This window comes from Gallinula chloropus (assembly GCF_964237585.1).
Source record: "Gallinula chloropus genome assembly, chromosome: 10".
Classification (NCBI taxonomy): domain Eukaryota; kingdom Metazoa; phylum Chordata; class Aves; order Gruiformes; family Rallidae; genus Gallinula; species Gallinula chloropus.
Genome location: NC_140095.1, coordinates 17,125,980 through 17,148,798, shown reverse-complemented (window position 1 = coordinate 17,148,798; position 22,819 = coordinate 17,125,980). Strand labels below are relative to the sequence as shown.

The 22,819-nt window shown below is 50.0% G+C and overlaps 1 protein-coding gene across 1 annotated transcript in view; it reads right to left on the bottom strand.

Moving 5' to 3' along the window:
• Nucleotides 1–3,065: 3,065 nt before the first annotated feature.
• The window catches only part of NSD1 (nuclear receptor binding SET domain protein 1), a gene marked incomplete at its 5' end in the record, with an annotated part of 60,943 nt that continues 41,189 nt past the window's right edge, over nt 3,066–22,819 (bottom strand). Inside the window, 8 exons of the mRNA XM_084268594.1 lie at nt 3,066–3,510; nt 5,658–7,988; nt 11,856–12,060; nt 14,551–14,657; nt 15,687–15,828; nt 17,112–17,228; nt 19,662–19,931; nt 22,511–22,623. Coding sequence (XP_084124720.1) covers nt 5,659–7,988; nt 11,856–12,060; nt 14,551–14,657; nt 15,687–15,828; nt 17,112–17,228; nt 19,662–19,931; nt 22,511–22,623 — 3,284 coding nt within the window. The 3' untranslated portion in view covers nt 3,066–3,510; nt 5,658. The remainder of the gene's footprint in view (nt 3,511–5,657; nt 7,989–11,855; nt 12,061–14,550; nt 14,658–15,686; nt 15,829–17,111; nt 17,229–19,661; nt 19,932–22,510; nt 22,624–22,819) is intronic.

The following is a 22,819-nucleotide window of genomic DNA, read 5'->3' as shown; positions in this document are numbered from 1 at the left end:
AAGTTCCCAGTGTCTTAAAAAAAAAAAAAATACACAAAACCCAGTTCCTTGAAGTCAACAACTTGGAAACATCAGAGGAAAAAAAAAAAAAACAAAAACAAAACAAAAACTGAAACCAGCTCAGTACCAAACGGACACGAAGAACATGCAGTTAGCGGACACCTGCCTCGCTTCACGTGGCTCCACCTGCTCCCTACGCCCACGGGGCCCACTGGCACGCCGGTTTGAGTCTCAAAACCATCACAAATCGAAGGAACCGAGTCACGCCTTGTCCTGTTTCTGCCACAGGTGCCGAAGCCCAGCCCCAGCTATCAGGGGGACAGGATTTTGGGCCAGTGAAGAAACCTCCAGCCCGTGGGCTGGGAGCTGAGTCCAGCCCTACTGTGCTAAGCTGCCGAACGGTTTACAATAGCACCACAATAGCCCAAGAGCTTTGCCAAGGGCAAACTGATTAAAACTTTACCTTGAAATAGGACAATAGCAACACCCATTTCTCAGATTTCCCTAGGAGGTAGATTCAGTGCTGTAGGGACTGTCCATCACTGCCACTTCTCCAGCCCGAGCTCACACACGCGGCCTCTCCCCACACTGGATTGGTTTAGGTCACTTTTGGGGGACCCAGAGCAGAAATCTGCCTTTTCCCACCTCCTGCTAAAACAAGGACGCTGCCACCCCGAATGTGAAAGTCCCAGGCAAGCAGCGGAGCGGTGCCCAAGCTCCAGCATCCCTGCTCCCCAGGCTCTGGGAGCACCGAGCACCAGGCTGTGCTGCCACAAGGGGCACAGCCTCGGCTGCAAATGCTGCCATTGGCATTATCACTATTATCACAGGGGAGTAATTAGCGCAGGCAAAGCCCGGGCAATCCAACACTGCCAAGCCCCCTGTACTTTCAGAGTAGCTGCACGGTTTCCCACTTCGCTTTAACACTCGGTGGCCGGCAAAGGCCGAAAGCCTCATCAGTAATTTAGGGCAAAGCACATTACAAGCAGGTTACAATTACGGTTATTCTGAACACCAAGCAAAATCAGAAGTTAAGGCTGAAATAAAACATAAACAGAAGGTGTTGAAGGTCTGAGGTTTCTCAAACTCACTCCCCTTGCCCTCTCGCAACGCTGGCTGCGGTGTCCAGGCAGGAGCAGCGCAGGTTCCCAGCGTGCTCAGGTTATACCACAGCTGAGGTGCATCAGGGTTTAGGGCTGCTTTTCTCTTCTTTCTGTGAAACAGCTGAAGCTCTTCTAGCACCCTAAATCCACGTCAGCTCACCTTAGTCTCTAGATTCAACCATCTCTCTCCTCTCCTGAACTGTAACTACAGGCACAGCTTCAAAGCAAAGCCTGTGCCTGGGGTGGTTTAACCCCGGATTACCCCGTATGCTCCCACAGTACCACCTGGATACTTTGTGCACAGAAGTGAATCTGGTTCTTGTAGATTTTTCTGTTAAATAGGAAAAGTTTGAACTCAAGAACAGCAATAAAGTGAGCTACCACAAGCTAGTCAGTGGCTGAAGATACACAGTTGGGGATTTTATCCCTTCGAGTGGTTGCTTTTCCAATAGAATTGCCAGAGCCCCGTCTGACCAGCAAGCTGGAGCAGATGGGATGAACCACACAGGATGGACAGACAGCAGCCAGTGTCCACCCCCTTCCTGCCCACAATGTCCTGCAGTGGTTCCTCCCCTGCAACCCTCATGCCCTGCCTGGGCAGGCAGACCGAGTCCCTGAGCACGCTGTTACCCCTGACCAGAGCTCCTCCATCCAGCCAAAGATCACCCACCACTGAAGCGGGTCCCACTGCAGGATGGAGGCCACAGCCCATGAGTTCAGCCCACTGAGCTGTGCAGGGGCAGCCAGCACATCCTGACAGCAAGAACATTGACCAATGAAGCATTTGTATGGGAGCAAATCCTTCATCCCATTCAAAACTGGGAACGGGCTCATGACCCTGGGAAATGCCCATGAGCCTCCCTGGGACAGCAGGGAATAGGGCGCAGCTCTGAGCAGAAATAATTACACCCTTGATTCTGCCTATACAACCCTCCACAAGAGTGAATCAACGCATGAGTCACCTCTTGGCTGCCTGACCCAAGACTGCTGGTGGCCAGGTGATTGGGTCTCTCCAACACCATGACGTGAGCACTGAACCATCAGCCACAGTAAAGCTGGCCACGCTCCTCAGCCAGCTCCAGCCTGGCAACAAGGGCTCAGGGTGTCTGGAGCAAAGCTGCAGCAGTCTCTCTCTCCCAAAGGAGCAGTCTGCTAGGGGGTACGTGTTACCTGATGCTTTCCTCTAGACAAAAACCCTCCAGGATTCAAACTGACTGAACTCTGAAAGCAACAATGAAACACAGCACAGACTCCCTCTCCTCTGCCAAGGCAGCACTACCAGCTGCTACCAACTGCCAGACCTCTAGAGTGCTGAAGCAGCCCAATCTTTCCCTGATGAAGGTTGTGTTGCCTGGAGCCATGTCCCAGGGCTCTGCTGATGAAGGCTGGGCAGGGCTGCCCAGACCTATCTCCACACCTGGTCAGGTCACACCTGCCTTGTCAAGAGACCCAGCAGAGCCAGCAATCACTGGGTCTTACCACTGCTCCTTCTGCAAGCTCTGAGTAAACGAAGCCTTGTATAATACATCTGAAAAGCCCTCCTGATCTGACAGAGCATCGCCATGGGGTCAAACGAGGGCAGGGAGGGAAGAGCAACTTGCTGGCTTCCTCCTTTGATGACATTTCCAAACACCAACTTTAGCGTGCTACGCCGAAGTCAACTTTCCAGCACGAAGCTGCTGGAAGGTAGCAAGCCAGAAACCTGGAAAAGGCATGAAGGGAGACAAGAAGTGGGGTAGGGTTAGACGCAAGGAATAAGGCTGTGGGTTTGAAATGCCATGCAACGGTTCAAATCCACATTCACTGCTCAAAACAAGCTTTTGGGTAAGAGCCTGCTGCGTGAAAGGCTGCTGCCGCCGCCGGGAACCTCACCTGACTACAGGAGCACACCATTAACAGAAGTGATTTCTTTTCAAACCTGCACTTGACGAGAATTCATCGAGAACTTCTCCACTTTACAGATTTAAAAAAGCCTGCACCAAAAATATTCACAGTTTATTTTTCATGAAACAAGTAACTAGTTAACACGTGACAATGCGAAGCGGAGGTGGACAGAGCAGTGCAGATACCTGTCTGGTTACAGCTGTAGCTGGCTGGGCAGCTGGCACGGAGGTAACCCTACTTACACAATCTACATGACTAAGTAAGTCCAGCTCATGGGAAGGCCTATAAATGTAAATTCAAGATTTATTTTTCCTTCTCACACATGATAAATACTTAATATACTGAACCTCATTACCATTTTTAAAATTTTGTTTTAAAAAGTTAAACGAATGCCCTTAAGATTATCTTCTCTCTCAATGGCTCTGAGGAGTTGTCCTGATTCCCTTTGTGCAGGAGTCACGCAGAAACACAAGCTGCTTGCATTTCCCCAGTTTCAGCAGCAAGCAGGAACTGACCTGCCAGTCTTCCCGGAAAAAAAAAAAACAACAAAACAACATTAAACAGTAAGTTTCCATAAGCCATAAAGCTTCTTGAAGTCGCTAGCTATTCTACAAAGGGTCTGAAATGATTCGGACTAGAGAAAGAGATGCACCATAGCACTGGTAATGTCCCCCCGTGCCCAGCACGCCCGGCCTTGCACAGCGGGAGGTTGTCTTGGGGCACGTACGTCAGGGAAGGAGAATGGGTTAGGGTCTGTCTTGGTATAAGTGTCCACCTCCCAAAATTGCAAAGCTCATGACCATCTGCTCTGGGAGCAGCAGGCACCTGCAAGCCAGGTGGGAAGAAGGACCTGCTCCCACACTGGAGGGAGGAGGCCAGCGTGGAGCCCAACGCTCCTTTTCTGGGGAAGGACCTGCAGATCTGCCTGGAAGGAGGAGGACACACTGGAGCTGCGCAGGGGTCTGGTGGTGGGCACAGAGATCCGAGGCTGCGGCACCTGGATCAGCAGAGTTCAGGCAAACCACAGAGGTAACGTGTTGTGAGAGTGGGAGAGTGAGCTGGTCAGCAGCGCTCCTTGTCAGGATACCAACCCCATCCAGCCCCGGGACACGCTGCCCAGGGATGCTCATCCTCCTCCTCCTGCCCGCACGGGTGGCGGTGGTCACAAGATGCCACTCTGCAGGTCCCGGGGAATCTACCGCTTGCCCCGGGAGCATCACAGCCAAGCAAACTTCTGCCTCAACACTCGAGCAAACGGCTTTCAGCAGGCCTAATCTGGACACCAGCCTGACGACCACCAGGTCCAAAACATCTCAACTGGAAAAGGGAGAAGAGGAAAAAAGAAAGCCAGCCAGTTGCTGGAGCCCACCGTGTTCCAGTGTGAGAACTACTATTCGGTTGGAAGGACACACACACGCGCACACACACACACACACACACACGCACACCAATACAGTCCAGTTAATTCAAGTCTCCTTTGGTTGTAGAAGAGTTAAGCCAGAAGCTACCCAAGGGGAAGGTGTCGAGATGGGTCCCGGTACAGCTACAGCACCCTTGCCTCCGCGCCGCACAGCAAAGGGCACAGGCTTCGCTCGCAGCTCGGCAGCGCGTCCCGCTGCTGCTGGGAAGACCAGGTATGATGCCAACACATCCCGAACGCGTCCGAGGCAAGGGGAGAACAGACCCCCTCAGTCTGCTGGCTCACGGTGACGACAGAAGTCAAGAAGAGACTGGATGGAAATCTGAAAGGGAGCACCACCACCCTGCCAGGGGGGTGCTCAGCACCTTGGGGAACCCCACTCTGCCCTACTCCACTATTGCTGCTTTATAGGTCACAATGTTTTCAAGTGCAGGAAACACTCTGCGTGTCCCGTGCTAACGGATTAAGACAAAAGAATGAAAGCTCTGCAGGATGGCTTCTTCCAAGATCTCTCTTTGCCCTGATCTCCTTTGGATTTCCCGTTTCTTGGGCCAGGCCAGTTGCAGCTTTGTACAAAGGAGCCTCAATGGATATGGTCTATTGCTGGAGAAAACTGCACGGAGCAAGTGCAGCAGGCTCCTCTCTGAGGTGGGCTGGAGGTGATCCTTGGCCTTCAGTGAACCACACACACAGCACGCCCCAGCGAACGCACGGACAAACCTCGCAAAGCAACACCCTGCAGGGACAGAGACCTGGGCAGACGACGGATAAACCCCTTCCCCGCTTCCACAGTCTGGCATACACCTGACTGCTCACCGCCTGATCCATGAAACCTCTCCAGTCCCAGGGCAGCCTGACCACTTCCTCTAAATACAGTTAACAAGAGCAAGGCCCCTAGTTGTACTGGGGAACCTGTCTACGAGTCAGACCTGGAGCTTGAACACGCTGGATCAGTAATGTGACCATTTCAGTGGAATTGGAGATTTTTTTTACCCAAAGTGGACTCTTTATTTCAGCTTTACCATTTGTAAAAGGAAGAGGAGAAAAGGTTACAGATGCTCTCTTCCTTCAGCTGGGGCCGCACTCAAACTTAAGTGAATGTCCTTGCTCATGTCACGAGAGAATACGGATGGGATGTGCATGGGTATGGGGCTGGGCTCAGGGAAGTGAATAAAAAAAAACCCAAACAAAACAAAGATTCCCCTCCCTAAACATTAAAAGACTGAAACCTGCCTCCCATATTCACCAACCTCACTTTGGCTCTGAGTCGGCCAACTCACGACAGACAGAATCCTGGTTACGGGCTAGCGCTGTGTTTTGTTCAGGCAAAGGGTCCTGCCCCCGTGGAGTCTGTATTTTTTCACCCAGCCAAGCAATCTGGTCAACTGTCTGAATGTTCGTGACAAGCCACTGCATCTGCTCCGGGGGCACTGGTGCTTCCCTGGCTGGCCGCGGGGTCTGCTCGAATGCACGCAATCTCTCTGATGTCCAAGGGGTTTGCTCTGCGGGGGCTGAGGCCACTTCCCAGCCAGGCTGAAGGGTCGGCTCTGGTAGTTTCTCTGCTGTCCGGGGAGGTTGCTCTGCAGGTGTCAGGGCTTTTGCAGTAGACCAGTGGGTTTGCTCGTGCGTCTGTAGTTTCTCCGTAGGCCAAGGTACCTGTCCGACATGTGTCATCGCCTTCCCAGCAGACCAAGAGATTTGCTCACCAGCTAACATGGTCCTCTCTTTCTGCTGGGGACTCAGCTCCACGGCCGGGGCTCCTCTCTCCTTCAGCTGCGCGTTCTGGTCGACGGGCCGCAGTGCCTTCTCCGACAGCAACAGCCTGGGAGCTGGAGGCTTGTCCAAGGCTTGGGGCCGAGGAGCCACAGCAGCAGCCAGCTTCTCCGACGCCTGAGGCCACGGAGCTGCATGAGTGAGGGGCCTCTCCAAGAGCTGAGGCCGAGCCAGCCCAGAGCCAAGAGCCTTCTCCGGAGACAGGACCCGCAGGCCCCCAGAGTCAGCAGCCTTCTCCAGAGGCAGGGGCCACAGCATTCCAGGGGTGAGCACTTTCTGCGTGAGTGGGATCATCCGCAGGGGCCCCGGGCCAAAAGCCTTTTCCATGGGCAGGACATGTGGTGACCGGGAACCAGGAGCCTTCTCCGGTGGCAGGGGCCGCGGCACCCCTAAGCTGGGAGCCTTCTCTGTGGGCAGGATCCGTGGCATCCCCGAGGCAGGAGCCTTCTCTGGAGCCAGGGGACGGGGTGCCCCAGAGCTGGGAGTGTTCTCCGTGGCTGGGACCCACACTGCCCCAGAGAAGGACGCCTTCTCTGGAGGTGGGGGCCGTGGCACAGCTGGTCCAGGAGCCTTCTCTGTGGGCAGGTTCCGTGAAACCGGAGAGCTGGGGACGTTTTCAACGGGCAGAGGCCACAGCATCCCAGGACCAGGAGCTATCTCCGATGCTGGGACCTGTGACACCATGGAGCCAGGAGCATTTTCCACAGACCGAAGCTGCGGACTCTGGGCAGAAGCTTTGTCCAATGGCTGAGCCTCATCGTCCACAGGAGACTCATCCACCAGCTGGGACTGCAGGGTCTCAGTCATGGCAAGAAGTCTGTCTGACAGTTGAGGATGCAGGCATTTCGCCGGGAACTCATTCAGCAGCTCAGGCTGCTGGGTCCTGGTGTCAATGAGAGACTTGTCCAATAACCCCAAAAGCCCAGGGGGGGCAGGAGGCTCGTCTGACAGCTGGAGCTGCAGGGCACCAGTGCTACCCAGCGATTCATCTGAGGACTGTGGGGATCCTGGAGGAGACTTGCTCGGCAGATGAGGCTGGGTGGTGTCACCAGAGGCCTCGTCCAGTGGCCACAGCACCGCGTTGGTGGGAGGTTTGTCGGGCTGCTGAGGCTTCAGCGCTACAATGACAGGCTGCTGCTTCTCTGACTGCAGCCTGAGGGACAGGGCAGCTTGGGGCTTGTCTGCTGGCTGCAGGCAGAGTGACAGGGTGGTGGGAGGTTTGTCCGAAGGCTGCAGCCGGAGCGAGAGGGTGGTGGGGGGTTTATTGGATGGTTTCAGCCTCAGTGACAAAGTGGTGGGGGGTTTATTTGAAGGCGGCAGTCTCAGTGCCAGGGTGGCGGGTGGTTTGTCTGGTGGAGGCAGCTTGAGGGCCAGGGTGGTGGGGGGCTTGTTTGATGGCTGCAACTTCAGGGCTAGGGTGGTGGGGGGCTTCTCTGACGGCGGCAGCCTCAGTGCTAGGGTAGCGGGGGGCTTTTCTGGTGACTGCAGTCTGAGGGCCACAGACTGAGGTAGGCTGTCCAGAGGCTGAACGCTCAGGTCTGTGTCTGCAGGTGGCTGCTCTGGTGGCTGTGTGTCCTCACCATTAGCCAGGGCTTCTATGGGAGGCACATACTCACGAATTTCTCCTGGCTCTAGAGGGTTAGGCCCGCAGGGATCATGCTCTGTGCAGCATAAACGTCCATCCAGCTTGGAGATGAAGAGCATGCCTTCCCGGTGCTGCTTGCAGAAGGACCTGGGGCACATCTCGCAGAAGGAAGCTGCTTCCTTACCACACATATCACACTGATGCCACGGGCACTCCCATTTTCCTGCAGCACAGACACACAGGAGAAAAGACATAGCTTAGGACTGGCAGAAAGGGAAGAGACAAGGCCTGCTGCAAAGGGAGTTCAAGGGATGTATACTAGTAACACCCCTGAGATGCTCCCTTACAGTGCTACATACATGTCCTCCTCAGTTTCTGCCATAGCTCCCAGGCTTGATAGGCAGCTAACAGGAACCTGCATTCTGGGAAGCAAGGAGGGAAATGATAATCATGACACACACATGCCACACCAGGCCAGACCAAAAGCCCACCTGACTCCAGCATGGCACTGATGGATACAGGTGCCTAGAAAAGAGAATACACCCCCAGCTTGCACATGTCATGGCTCTGATTTTCACAGACAACAAGAGTGAGATCTGTGTATAACAGACCCAATGAACTTTTTTAACTTCAAGTTCACTTAAGTATTTGTTCTGGGCCAACAACCTCCTTTCCTGTTTATCAGAAAGAAGAAGTGAAAGGGCAGTGATCACAACAGAGCAAGTTTCTATTGTCTCTGTACCTAACAGCACCATCCCTAACCTCTGTGTATGGCCAAGATAAAAACACTGCTTATCCCAAAGCCAACCTGTTCCCCTGAGGAGCTCTGTGTCACTGTCAGTATCAACATCATGACAGAGGAAAAAAAAAAAGCATTACAGTTCAGGGATTGTTGGGGTTTTGTCACTTGTAGATGCCCTCCCTGTTTCAGCCCCCCTGCTCCCTCAGCCAAGGCTTCTGCTGTCTCTACCAAATGCTTCTCATCAGTTCATGGCCAGCAGGAACCATTCTCAGCCAGAGTACACAATGCTGAGTCCCCAGCACGACTGCCTTTCCAAACACACCTCCTGCCTCTATGCTCCCCCAACACCCCATACCCCTCTGCACCACCCCTCACCAGCTCCCTGCCCTGCTGCAAAGCCTGTGCTCGGAGCGATGGCATTGAGTAGCCAGGCCAGAGCAGTTCCCAGCCTCCCTGAACAAAGCCCACATGTCTGTGGCTTTGGCTACCAGCTCTTTTCCCAGGGAGGCTGGAAGAGCACACAGCAACACCGAGCAGCTGTGGGCATCTCTCCATGCACTTGTGCAACACCAGCTTTCCACTCCCAGTTCACAGGCTGCTTCTCCCCTGGGCTTGGAGACAACACGCATCACGTTTTCCCCTCCTGTGAAGCCAGTCCAAGGCTTCTGTTCCAGCCTCAAAGTACATATGCTGCTTTTCTGTGTCTTTTCTGATTTTTTTAGTGTGCTTTGCAGAGTGGGATGTTTACCACTATACATGTTTTTCTCCCCCCCTTCCAGGCTGTCACTGCTCCCCCTGCACCATCAGAAACCCAGAGCGCCACGCTCCACACTCACTGTGGCAACTGGAAAGACTGGGACTTTTCTTACAGAGGTCATTGGTACAGATGGAAAATAAAGTCAAAACCTGCCAGTATGTTGCAGGAAGGGTAAATCCTATCAAACCACTCTAATTGTCTTTGACAAGATAAAAGGCCTAATGAATAAGCAGCCTTCTCCAGAGACAGCCCCGGAGCTCTGGAAGTAAGATCACACAATTAGCAACATGTAAACAAGCAGGAAATTCCAATTACTCAGCAGCAATGCCCATGGCAGAGGAAACATTTGAAGTGCTGAACCTTTCATGTCCTGCATGACAAGTCCTGAGGAGCAGCTACAACAGCCTACCTGTAAAACGAGTCAAATGGCTACAAGTGACTGAAAATCATTCTGATAAAAAGGTATGAATAGTTTTCTGGCAAAGCCAGGGGGCATTTCCAGTGACATCCTTCAGGGTGTTTTAATTTAAATCTCTGGAAACAGAACAGCAGCTGCTCTTACAGACACAGGTATGTAACAACACTGCTCTGAAAGACTGCAGAACTCTGGTTAGAGAGGCTAAGAATTTAATTTGGACAGATGTTCTTGCACCCACAAGGTGCAATTAAATAAAGACCAATGCAAAGCAGGACTGCAAGAGGAAGAACTACAGGAAGCGTGTGAACAGGATCAAGAGGAAGAATAAAAGATGATAAGAGAAAATCACAAACAGCACATAAACATGGAAGTTATTTTTGCAAAGCAATTAAATCTCATTTCCTGAGAAATTTTTACGTGGAATACAAAATATAATTATCCTCTTCTGTTGAGCCTTAGCAAGGCCTTGGCTGCAATGCTGTTAACATACTCTTGCTACTACACTTTTAAAAATGTGCATGCAAGAGGGACACAGTGCAGAGCAGACCAAGAATAGTAATTTCAGAAAATAAGAGCTGCAAGGAGAGGCTGTGTTTGTTTAAGGAGGAAAAGGACTAAGGAGACAACAGTCTCCCAGTATGTAAATAAAATGGGTATCAGACAGCAATCCTTTGTGTTCTCAAGTCAGGCTGTGAGGAGAAACTTTTCAAATGGAAAGCAGGGGAACGGCTGAAGGCTGGATTCTCCTTTATTGGAGACTTTAAAGCAGAGGAAAACTTGCCAGGATGTTGCAGCACCCTGTCTCAGCACACAGAAGCGGGCTGAAAGGCGATATTTGGAACTCACACCCCCCTCATGATGATGTTCCATAGGAGTGACCTGCACTCCCACTGATTCCTCGTTGCTGTTGTATCATTCGTTCAATGAACAACCCAAACTCTTCTGTATAAATGCCCTATTGCCCCCCAAAGCACGTAATTCCTGCCACCTGCAAAACATGCTACTACCCTTTCTAACCCCTTTTGCTGCATTACAGCTGGAGGTGCTGACTGCCCAGGTCTGGCCCCCTGGTGCAATCACAGTGACTTCCAGAGAGCACTCGGTTCAGTGTCTCTCAGCCTGCCCACAACATGCTCAGAAATCGCTGCATGTAATTAGTAATTACAACAATGCCCACAGTCTCAAATCAAATAGTTCCCATGAACAAATCATTCCAACGAAGTTGCTTTTATTAACCAAATTTATTATCTTAGCAAAGCCCCCTACATTAGTCTTCCTGAGTTAATTCTACCTAAAAGCTTGTCATCTAATACTGATATTCTTACTATTTAATTATTTGGCACTCGACCTTGTAGCAGCTTTTCCAGCCTCCCAGCCTGGCAGAAAGCAGGTCCTGGCCTACCAAGACTTAGGTCAAATCTTTTTCCTTCCTGAGCACTGGTTAATCCTGAACACTCACTCCAGATCGCAGGGACTCCTCCTTTAGTAACCAACACAAACTGAATCAACAGAGGAAGCATCTCCTCCAACCAGCTCCTTTACAATTTTTAAATGCAACTTAAATCTTTTCCTCCAATGGAGACTTTACACCTCCTGAGTTACAAAAAAACTAGAACCCATTGTATCACTCATGCAGGGAGCCTATTTCTTTGCACACAACTGGAAGTACTCTCTCATGATTTTTATTTCAAATTTCTGCCCTCATTTCACCAATAACTAGGATATGCTTTGATTCTGTTCTCTTTAACTATGAACACATGGCTATTCAGACATCTAACATGTTCTTCTCAAACTCCCATTTTCCATCAGCATTTTTCCTCAATGTTCAATTTACTCAACTGCCTTCAACTTTGGGAAGAAGGCCAATCTGAGGAACTAATATCTCAACTATTGTTGGGAGTGTCTTCTGCCAGACCCCAAAGATTATGTCAGCTCACAAACACGGTTTCTTAGGCAAGAAACAGCTCTCCCCCTTCAGCAGCCAGCTAATCTTCCTGCAGTCACAGTGGGGTGTGAACCAGGGTTGTGTCATGTGGGCACCAAGTCTGTTAAATGAGTAACATCTCCCTAATTTAAAGATGCTGTGAGGGGAGTGCAAGGTGGTGAGCAGTGCCTGGGACACCTCCATCCCAGGTGGCAACCCCAGCAGAGCCCAGCCGTGCAGAACACTGACCTGCAGGCCTCTTGGTCAGGTTGAGGCAGTCTGCATGGTACACCTTGGGGCAGCCTGACTTCTTACAAGACACCAGCTGCCCTCCGTCCCCGCAGCTGAAACACTCGTCCTCTCGCTCCTTCATCACCTCCGCCTGCGACCGGCGCTTCATCTGCGTCCGTCTCTTCAGCTTCTTGGACTTCTCCTCAGTGATGGTGGGTTGGCTCTGCAGGGGAGACAACACCAGTTACTGCAGGTCTCTGCCCTTCCATCTGTCCCCTTCCTGCTACGGTGGAGATAACTGCAAATCCTGCAAATCACAATCCCACTGCCAGCCACACCTTCAATGTATGTAGCTTCTCTACAGTGTTGCTTAATATTTACCAGTTTACTGTAGCAAATAGTTTGGGGATTTTTTTTTTTAAATGATTTTGTTATTTGGGTTTTTTTTAAATACCCAGAAACCCTGCACAAAGCCTGGTTAAACACAGGCTTTGTTTACACAATTAGTAACAGCACAATGAGGAACTGAGGGCTGCTGGGTGTCCCTGAGCTCGTGCCACCTTTCACAGCCTGTTCAGGTTCCCCAGTCAAAGCAGCCAAGTCTCCTTGCACCCATGACTCTTCAAGAGTAGTCTCTCTCCCAGGCTTTCCTGTCTTTCTGACACTACTCACACCTCTCTTCCCCTTCAGTCTGAATTTATTTGCAATCAGTTTAGACCTATTTGCTCCTGCATCAACATTGCTCTTGTGCAGTTTTTATCCTTCCCTGAGGTAACCACTGGGACACACTCGCCTTCTCAGAAGCAAACACATCCACAGGCTGCACTTCCAACCTTGCCAATGGCTCTTCTCTGCCTTCATTGACTTTATTTCTCCCAAAGACAAGTTCCAGGTGCTCACACGCTGCTGTACACGATGCCTCACAGGCCATGTGCAGTGACATCAACACTTCCTCAAAGGAAAATGGGAAATCCCTCCCAAAGCACTGCCCAACGTTTGCCTTTTTCACAGCTGCCTCACCACAGCAGCTCGTTCCTAGGGTGGTCAAACGGCATGACAGCCCCTTCTCTGCCATGACCGGTCACCGATGACCTCCTAGCAGATTTGTTTCTGCTCTCACCTCCCCGGTGTGTGCCTGGGGCACTGAGCGCTTCATGCATCCTCTATCCTGCATAAATAAATACTGGGCGCTGTTTTCATCCTTCTCTTATCAAGATTACAACCAAACCCGTCACCAAAGCTTTTCAAAACCTTTGTCTCCAGATCTACAACTTCAGCATTCTGCAGAGGGTTATCCAGCTGTCTCGCAACAGCGGGACATCACTTCTTGATTGTTTCCTTCCCCTCCCCAAGTGGATATTCCTGGTTTCATACCATCATTCCCACTGACAATGGGGACAAGTTAGGGCTTTCTTATCACTGAGGCAGTGAAAAGATTCCACTCAATCTACCCCACCTATTCCCAGCGCCTAGCACCTTCCACTATCTAATTACAAAGAGAACAAGAAAAGCCTTTCACAGCTAATTTGAATTTCTAAGCAACGTCTAACAGCTGGACTAAGCGATTCCCACTTGATCACTGAAGTACAATAGACCCCCCTAAGTATTCTTCCCACTCCTGGTTAGAAAGATCACTTTTAAGGGTGAACTTGAGATGTTTTCTCTTGCTGTATCTTCAGGAAGTTTAAAAATGCATCTACAGTGGGATGAATTTAAAAAAAAACCTCACAAAACAAACCAAAACAGCACCCTCGCCAACTCAAAGGGTATTGTTTCTGAGTCCATTTAATCAAGATGGAATGAGTCGCCTCAGGCTCCACAATGGAACATTACAGCCAACTAAAGGGCACCTTTTTCTCATTTCCATCATGCAACCTGCAATTTCAGGGCAAAAAATGACAGTCAAGTAACATCTAACACAAGAGGAGCACAAAATCAATTGAACTTTAAATCGCAACCCAACCCAAAGAACTAAACACATCAGATGCGTAATTCACCTCATCTGTCACCTTCTGAAGACAATCAATATTTATACTTTTTACCCTAAGTTATTTTTTTTTTCAGAACTGAGCTCTCCAGAAGTCACAAAACCTTCCCTATATGCTGAGAAGGTTTAACAACTGTGCTGCTGGAGCTTTTAACCCCTTCCCTGGGGGTATGCAAAGCACCAGCATCCACATTCCGAAGCAGAGGGATTACACTAATTTTGTCAAGCTCTTGAAACAAGCCAACAGCTGAGGCATAGATTGAGCTGGTGACAGCTGGGAACTTGGCCAAAAGCTCCTGTTATTTCCTTTTCCTGGTGAGAACCCGCTCACAAAAGGAGGTAATGAAAATCAGTTCTTTCTGCAAACGTTAAAGTTCAAAACGAAGCTCTCCAAAGTTGCTGAGTTCTAAAAATCGAGTGATTCCTGACAGATGTGTACACTTTGCTTGCTCAAGCCATTGCAATAAGCAGAAAACTCTGGAAAAAATACCTTTAATTTACTCTTTTGGTATAAACTATAATTTCCTGCTATTGTTTATTGCAACTCTGAGGTGAAAGATCTGCTCTCTCAGAATAAAAACTCGGACATTCAACTCGCTGCAAGCAGTGTTTTCCTGGCCACACTGAGACCAGAAGTACCCTTACCTGAGATCTCTACAGCAAACAATACACATCTATGCAAAGAGGGGACTGGGAAGAACAAAAGCTTAGAGGAGGCATCAGTACCTTTGGCCGCACTCCTAGGAAGCCGCTGCAGTTTGGGGCCCCACACTTACAAACGGTCTTGCCGTTTCCCAAACACTCCAGATTATAGTTGAAAGTCAGCTCAGTCCCTGGCACAAAAGCAGATCAAAAACACACAAGTTGTAACGAGTTATGGGGCAGAAGGTCTGACTGCTGAGGCAAAAGAGCTTTTGAAATATGACAACACAAACGACAGTCACAGCGGCACAAGGACACTATAAATCTCCCCCATAGATTCACATATCTCTCCCATAGATTCATAGATGATGCCCCAGCTGGAGTCCTGTGTCCAGATATGGGGCCCCCAATACAAGAAGGATGTGGAACTGTTGGAGAGAGGGTTCAGAGGAGGCCACAAAGATGATTAGAGGGCTGGAGCACCTCCCCTATGAAGAGAGGCTGAGGGAGCTGGGGTTGTTCAGCCTGGAGAAGAGAAGGCTGCAGGGGGACCTCATTGCAGCCTTCCAGTCCCTGAAGGTAGCATACAAACAGGAGGGGAATCAACTTTTTAGAAGGGTGGGTAATGGCAGGACAAGGGGGAATGGACTTAAGCTAAAGGAAGGAAGCTTTAGATTAGATATTAGGGGGAACTTCTTTACTGAGAGAGTGGTGAGGTGCTGGAACAGGCTGCCCAGAGGTGGTGGGTGCTCCGTCCCTAGAGGTGTTCAAGGCCAGGCTGGACGGGGCTCTGGACAACTTGTGTAGCTCCAGGCCTGGAGGTTGGTGGCCCTGCCTGTGGCAGGGGGTTGGAACTCTGTGATCCTTGGGGTCCCTTCCAACCCAGACCGTTCTGTGATTGTATGATTCATGTGGATTGAAAATTCAGCACAACCCAACACTCCTACCACAAACTACAGCCAGAAAGGGCATTCGACCCCACGCTGCAGCGTGCTTAGTTCTGTCTCCTGACCCCGTAAATCAGAACGATGAACTTTCATTTATCCCCTGGATGTACGAGTTTCATTATGTCAGTGCCAGTGTTAACTCTCATGACTGCCTATGTGAAAACAAAAATTACCTCTCTTCCTTGGGAGCTACAATCCCTCCCCCCTCTACTTCCCTCACAGCAACACTCCCAGGCTGGGAACTGCAGGTGCTGCCAGAGCAGGGTTCCTTACCAGCTTTGATATTTACAATTGCGAAGAGCCCGACGCGCGTGTCGCCGTTCACACACCACTTCTGAGTCTCGCAGTTGGGCTGGCAGCAATGGTTCATGAACCGGGCGTAATTGCCCTTGGGCCCAGCGTCAATGATTCGATCCTGGAATTGCAAAAAGCCAAAACAAAACAGAAAAAAACCCAGCATTTAATAACCTGACATTTCCTGCTCAAGCCCTTGCAGCCCAGGAAAGTATTAATTAGGAGCGAAAAGCACAACAGAGGCATCTATGGTGCTTGCAAAATCCATAGGTGTGTTAACCAAGCGTGACACCCAACCAGATTCCACCTGCTGATGTGTCTGGTTTGGGACTGGCAGGTCAAACAGCAGCACAACTTCCTGTGCAACACCATCTTCCTTGACCAAGCAGACAGGGCTCCTGAACAGCCAGGGAAGCACGGCCATTGCAGAGTCAAGTTAGCTCTCCCTGCGTACACCAGCACACTTCCGAGGCAGCGCTTGCGGTTGTAGATCCCAACTTCTGCTTACAAGTGAAATAACAGTTCCTATTTCTCACACATCAGTGTGTAGAAGGAAAACAGGAACAGTATGGAACCTGTGAGGTACACTTCTGTATAGCACACTACTGTTTGTTAGGGGCAGTTGCAACAGATTTGGTTTTGTAGTAACAAAGGAGGTATTTACACCTGGTATTTACATCTGCTCTTGCTCCCACCCATCAGCCTGACAAGGAGAACAAGATAGGACAAAGTGTGAATTTCCAGCAAGAAGAGAGGAGATCCAGAAAGCAGTCAGATGGTTATCTTGTCCCACACTCACCAGCTTCCTCCCATGCCTGCTATCATGGTTTCCTTCTAATCTAGGAAAGTTGAGTGACAAAGTGTGGAAAGCAGCTGACAGAAGTACTTACCTCTGAGAGCCAGGAGCTCACACCAACAACCTGGGTGTAACAAACTCCACCCTTCTACTTAACTCTGCAAGACCTGGGATCTGAACTTAAATTAACGTCTCGCTGTGCCTGATACATCTGAGGGCTGATGCCTTCTCCGGCACACGCCAGCCCGGTTCTGGACTCTCCAGGGTTCAGCTGCTGGGAAGGATCCCAAAGTTACCAAATTCGGTGTGCAATGCCAAAGCAGGAACTATGATCCTAAGCCAACTGCCCTCTGACAACTGTCTCGCTCCTTCTGAATAAACTCCAAAGACATCAGCTCAGACTTTCATCCTAATCCCAATATCCAACCCAAAGCTTCTCTACTGCATGTAAAGTCCATCTTTTAGTCTTCTCTCCTGTGGAAATGCAGACCAGCTCATCAGTAACTCTTAGCACCTGTTTACTTGCTGGAGGAGACAGCTATCATGTCTTCCTTGCAATCATTTTACTTCTGTCTAGGAACCTGGCAAGAGAAATTCCTTCCACATACCTTATCCAGTGTCAACATGTAGAAATTGGTGATGTCATGCTCTTGAGCATAGCGGATCCGGGCACGGCACTCCTCTTCATCAATGAGCTCCCCAACATACTCATTAACAAATTCACCCTGCCAGAGAGAAAAAAACAGCTGGTAAGACAAGACAAATTCCTTCCAACATGAAAGGACATTCATCTTTGTGTTTGTCGTGGTTTTACCCCAGCTGAGAGCCGAGATCCACACAGCTGCCTGCTCTTTAAAGGAAAAGAGCAGGGGATGGGGGAGGGAGGCAAGGGAAGGGAAATGGAAGGGGCAAATAGCAACCCCAAAACCAAGAAACCAAAAACCCATAGGTTGGGATAAGGATAGTTTACTAAACAATGCTAACAGGACTTTAGAGCAAAAAATGTATGAAACTGTTGATACACAATGTAGTTTCTCACCGAACCCACAACTCAGGCTGTGCCACTCAGAGCCGTCCCAGAACCCAACTGTCCCCCAAAAACCGCGTGTCCTGGAGCCGCACCCCCTCCCCTCAGCCCCCTTTATACTGAGCATGACGTAATTGCCATGGAATACTCTCTTTGGCCCATTTGGGTCACCTGTCCTGGCTTCGCCCCTCCTTTCTCAAGAATAGAGAAATATGAAGAGCTGAGGAAGTACTTGACTGTCTGACAGCAACTAAAAACATCAGGGTGTTATCAGCACTGCTTTCATTTTAACTCTCTGTCATGGTTTCACCCCGGCTGAGAGCAGAGATCCACGCAGCTGCCTGCTCCTTAAAGGAAAAGAGCAGGAAAAAGGGAAGGTGGGGGGAGGAAGTAAGGGAAGGGCAAAGGACGGGGCAAATAACCCCAAAACCAAGAAATAAGAGGCCCGTGGGTTGGGATAAGGATAGTTTACTAAGATAACAGAAAGATAAAATATAACAATGCTAACAGGACTTTAGTGCAACAATATATGAAGCTGTTGATACCCAATGCAGTTTCTCACCAAACCACACAACTCAGGCCATGCCACACAGAGCCGTCCCAGAACCCGACCTTCCCCCCGAACCGCACGTCCCGGAGCCGCCCCAGGCCTTCCTCCCATCAGCCCCCCGATATCCTGGGCAGGACGTAACTGGCGTGGAATACTCTCTTTGGTCAGTTGGGTCACCTGTCCTGGCTTTGCCCCTCCTTTCTCAAGAATAGAGAAATATGAAGAGCTGAGAAAGTCCTTGACTGTCTGACAGCAACTAACAACATCAGGGTGTTATCAGCACTACTCCCATTTTAACTCCCAAACACAGCATTCCATCTGTTGCTACAAATGAAGTTAACTCCATCCTGACCGAAACCAGGACAGTATTCTATCTCAATTCCCATTTCCTTTGTGGAAACCTTTCCATAAGAATCTTCCTCTGCACTTTGTAGCCAGTTTTTGACTTACAATCTTCACTGAGAGCCTTGACATACATCCACTCCACACGTTCAACAAGTAACTTGAACTAAATTCAATGAAGTAACAACAACTATCAGATTATTCTTTGTGCTACGAAAGAACTAACACCAGGGACAGTGTGAAATTTACCACAAGCAAAGCTCAAAGCTCTGTGTAACTGCATTCCAGCTGGGAACAACATCCCGTTGGGGACAGACCACACTGGGCAGCAGGATGCCCCTGGGGCACCCATTTCTGTAGGAGTCCATGGAGTTCCCCTGTAGAGAAGTAACGTCAAGGGATCCCCCCAGCTCTGCTCCACCGGGGCCAAGAGGTGCCTCCATTAAATAACTGAGCTTGGCTGTTTCCCGAGTCTGCTGAAAGTGAAACATGACAGGTACATGGAACAGCATAGAGACCCTTTAACCTGTATCACAGCAGGCAGCAAAGCCCAAACAGGACAGACTTGTGTTTTTCCTTCTGCTATCAAGCCCTCCCCCATAGCATCTTGTCCCTACTCCTTTTTCAGATATTCTTCTCCCACTGTGCTAACTTAACTGTCCTCTGTTTCACCTGACCCCTTTTTAGCTTTGGGGTTCTCTTTCCTTTGACATTCTTCCTCCTTCTTTTAGCACGGATGTGTGCCCACAGAACACACAAGTGTTTTTTAGCCAGAGACACGAGTTTCAGCAATAACAGCCATCTTCAAGACATTATCCATATGTGAGAGCCAAACACGGTTTCAGTTTCCGATACAAGATTCTCAAGCTGGAAAAGCCTGGATGTTGAAGAATGGGGAAGAGCTATAGTCAACTCTTGCCCATCTGCAAATGCTGAGCACCATCTTCAGGCCAGTGTTCTGGTGTAGCCATAAAGCCCATCTTCCACAAAGATCAAGCAACCACAGTTCTTAACCTGCGGGACAGGAACATGCAGACCCACCCTGCTGAGCCAAAATATGTCTGGGTCAGGACTGGAAAAGTTAAATTCATCCATTTCACTCCTAAATGATGTTCTATGGCAAGAAGTCTTTTCCCAATTATGTCAGTTACTCATTTTTTTTTAAAAAAACTATCAAAGCCAACAGTAAGCAAGAGAGAAGTGGAGAGAGCAAATGACAAGCAGAAGCAGAGCACATACCTTTCTGATGTCTGTTTTGGCTTGCAAGCCCCAGCCTCGTGCCAGCGTGCGGAAGATTTGCACCTCGGGATACTGGCGCTTGGAGAAGCACTGGTTCTGGCAGCGCTCCCCAGCGGGACAGACCATGGGGTGGCACTCGTAGAGCAACATGCGGTTGATGCACTCTGAGTCCAGGCCGCAGGGGTTTTCGTCGGTGGGTTTGCAGTTGCATCGCGGTATCTCCGACAGGTCTGCGGTGAAGATCTGCACCTTCCCCACCGGCCGGTTCACCTTGAATGCACACGGAGGACGTGAGCTCTTAGGAACAAGAGGTCATCAGCATAGCCATTGCTATGCTTCAACCCTGGCCTAGGAGCCCACAGGCTGCAGTGTGAGTTAGTTACGGCATCACTAGGATGGAAGTACAGGTGGACACGTACTTCTGGGCACAGTATTTCAAAAAGTATAGGGTTAGAGGAAAGAGCTACAAAGGATGCAGGTCCTTCCTTAGCATCACCTGATGCAATGTGTATTCTTGACTCCAGAGTGGGGAGAGCTGCCATGTCCCCCCCTCCCACTGCCGCTGTGCCTACATGCAGCCCAGGTAGCCCAGCACTCTAACTGGCTGCACACCATACCCATGACTGACACTAAACCATTTTCTGTGTCAAACAGCACCTTCTCCAGGCTCTGAGTGCCAGGTCCTTTTCCTTACAGCCCCAGGTTTTGGGTCTGTTACTTTCAAGCTGCTTTGTGCTCTCAGTGTCACTACAAGAACCAGGGTGGCATGACAGAGTACAGAGGGCCTACCTATGCATCAGGCCACAAGCAGTTAGCATCCTACCCAACTCTCCTGCAGACGTAAAGGAAAGGAAAACCAGACAAGGCTGGGGTTGGAAGGCCCAAAGAGCCCAGAGTTAAGCCAACGAGCTCTCTAAAATCCGCTCCAGAAGGAAGCAGAGTGCAGCACCAGTTGGAGAAGCGACTGGCATGTCTGTGGCACGAGCAGGGTCCTTGGGTTTTGGTTAAAGGCAGCGAACGCTGAAAAGCAGGCAACAGAAAGTCAGGACTTTGGAGAGAGACCCTGAAGAAAAGCTCTTTGCTGTTCTTTGCCAGGGTGAGCAGTATCAGCACTTCCCTTCTGTCTCCCAGAACAAAAAGGAGGGGATTATTTAACAAAAGTATTCCAGCCCACACACAATTTATCTAGTCCCACCCACAGAGCAAAGTTTCTGCTCATCTGCAGAGGCTGGCCGAGCCCTTATCCTCTCTCCCTTGTTTAAAAACAAACCCTGAAGAACCTCCACATTAGTCTCTTCAACACCAAGTCTCCTCTTCCTCTCAGTACTGCCTCCCACCTCCGACCTTCCCCATCACCCTTGAGTTCTCTGCTGCTTCCCAGCTCTTGCTCAGGCTGTCTGTTCATCACCTCGTTAAGAGCGATGACACACACAGGATGAGAACCACTCCTCACCAGGCAGACAGAGGTGCCCTCTCTGGCTCTGGCAGTACCACTCCAACCCACCAGTGTCCAAGCACGGTGCCCCTCAGTGCCCCTCTCAGCATGTACATGTGCCCAGCAATCCTGCACTCTCTCCGAGACACCATGGTACAAAACCAGCACAAAACAAGGTAAGGTTTGGAGGAACCACAACCCTGATGAGATGAAGGATTCCAAGAGTATTTTGCAGCAGTTGCTAGTGTTGGTGCTCTTCAGGATGGGCCCCGAGGTGCTGATCTCATGAGAAGGCCAGGACGCCAGTGGACACAGCCAGTTTCAGCCATTCCACCCTAAAAGCCTTGTTCTATGCTCCTGCAAACTGCTTTGCTTTCAGAGACAAACAGCTTACACTCAAGAGTGCAGAAGAGTTGCCACAGCTAATGCCACGACCATTATTATTTATATTAAAAGGATATTTCAAAGGCTCCAAGGTGCTTCCAAATTTATTTCATGTTGCAGTCACAGGCAGGCTTAAAAATACCTAAAAAGTGAAACTCTTTCCTCGACTGGAGCTGCCTGGCCCATTGTGCTGCCAGAGCATTCAGCTGGTCCTTCACTCTGTACTGTGACTCGTGCAGGACAGACCTGTCTGCCAGGAAATCCTGGCTAGAAACAGAATGTGGCAGCGATTGGGCCAACTTTCACAGTCTGCCACATAAAAAAGGGAAGGGGCAGGCAGAGACAATGAAAAGAGGAACACAGTGCCCAAGTCTCTGGATTTCTGATGAGTCTGGACCCACATCTCAAGCACATGTACCTGCTTGGCCCCAGCTCTCCTTTTAAGTCACCTCTGTCTTGTAGGACTTCTACTGCTGCTCCAATTCTATTTGAAAATACAGCCCTAAACATGAAGAGTTCCCCAAACCTCAGCAAAAGGGCTGATACTTCAACACGTACATCTGCTTTAGTATTGCTGTTCAGTCACCAACTGATGCAGAAAAAGAACAGCAGAGATGAAACTCTGGGTTACCACCCTCCACACAGCTCCACTCCACTGCACCCTGACCATCTCAGGCCACCTGGAATGCCCACCTTACCACCACAGCACCAGTACTCATCACGCATCACTGGGACTCTCTCCTAAGTTCCCACTTGCTTCAAACCACACAACTGACATGGAACAGCAGAGGTGTTCAGATCTGTTCCAGTCAATCCCAGTACCTCTATTACTGGTGTCCAGCTTCCATGCTGCTCTGTGCATACGTGAATCCTTTCTGTGGAGGATGGCTGAAGATGCCCAAAGGACCAAAGCAACCTTCAAACGCAGCCAGGTGCCCCAGCAGCAGAAATGTTTCTGTACACCTGTAAATCACCTGCACTGACAGCTCAAGCCTTCTCTTCCACATCTGTGCCCCACACCCGCCCTCACCTTGATGTGTTTGTAGGGAGGAGGTTTCTTGTCGTTCTTTTTGTCTTCCTGAAGCTGTCTCAGTTCTTTCTGTGCCTTCAACTCTTCAAACCTTACTGCGGCTTCCTGAAGAGCTACGTGAGAAAACGGAGTGTGTTACAAGGAACCCCCTCCGCTCACACGTAAGGGACCTGCCTGTGGGTGAGGAAGCATCCAAACAGGTAGGTAGCTTTGCCTGATTTGGGGCAGAGGTGTTAGGCAGCTGTACTCACAACTCTCCAGCGTGTTTTTATACACAGATAATGGCTGTATTAGACACGGGGAAGCTGA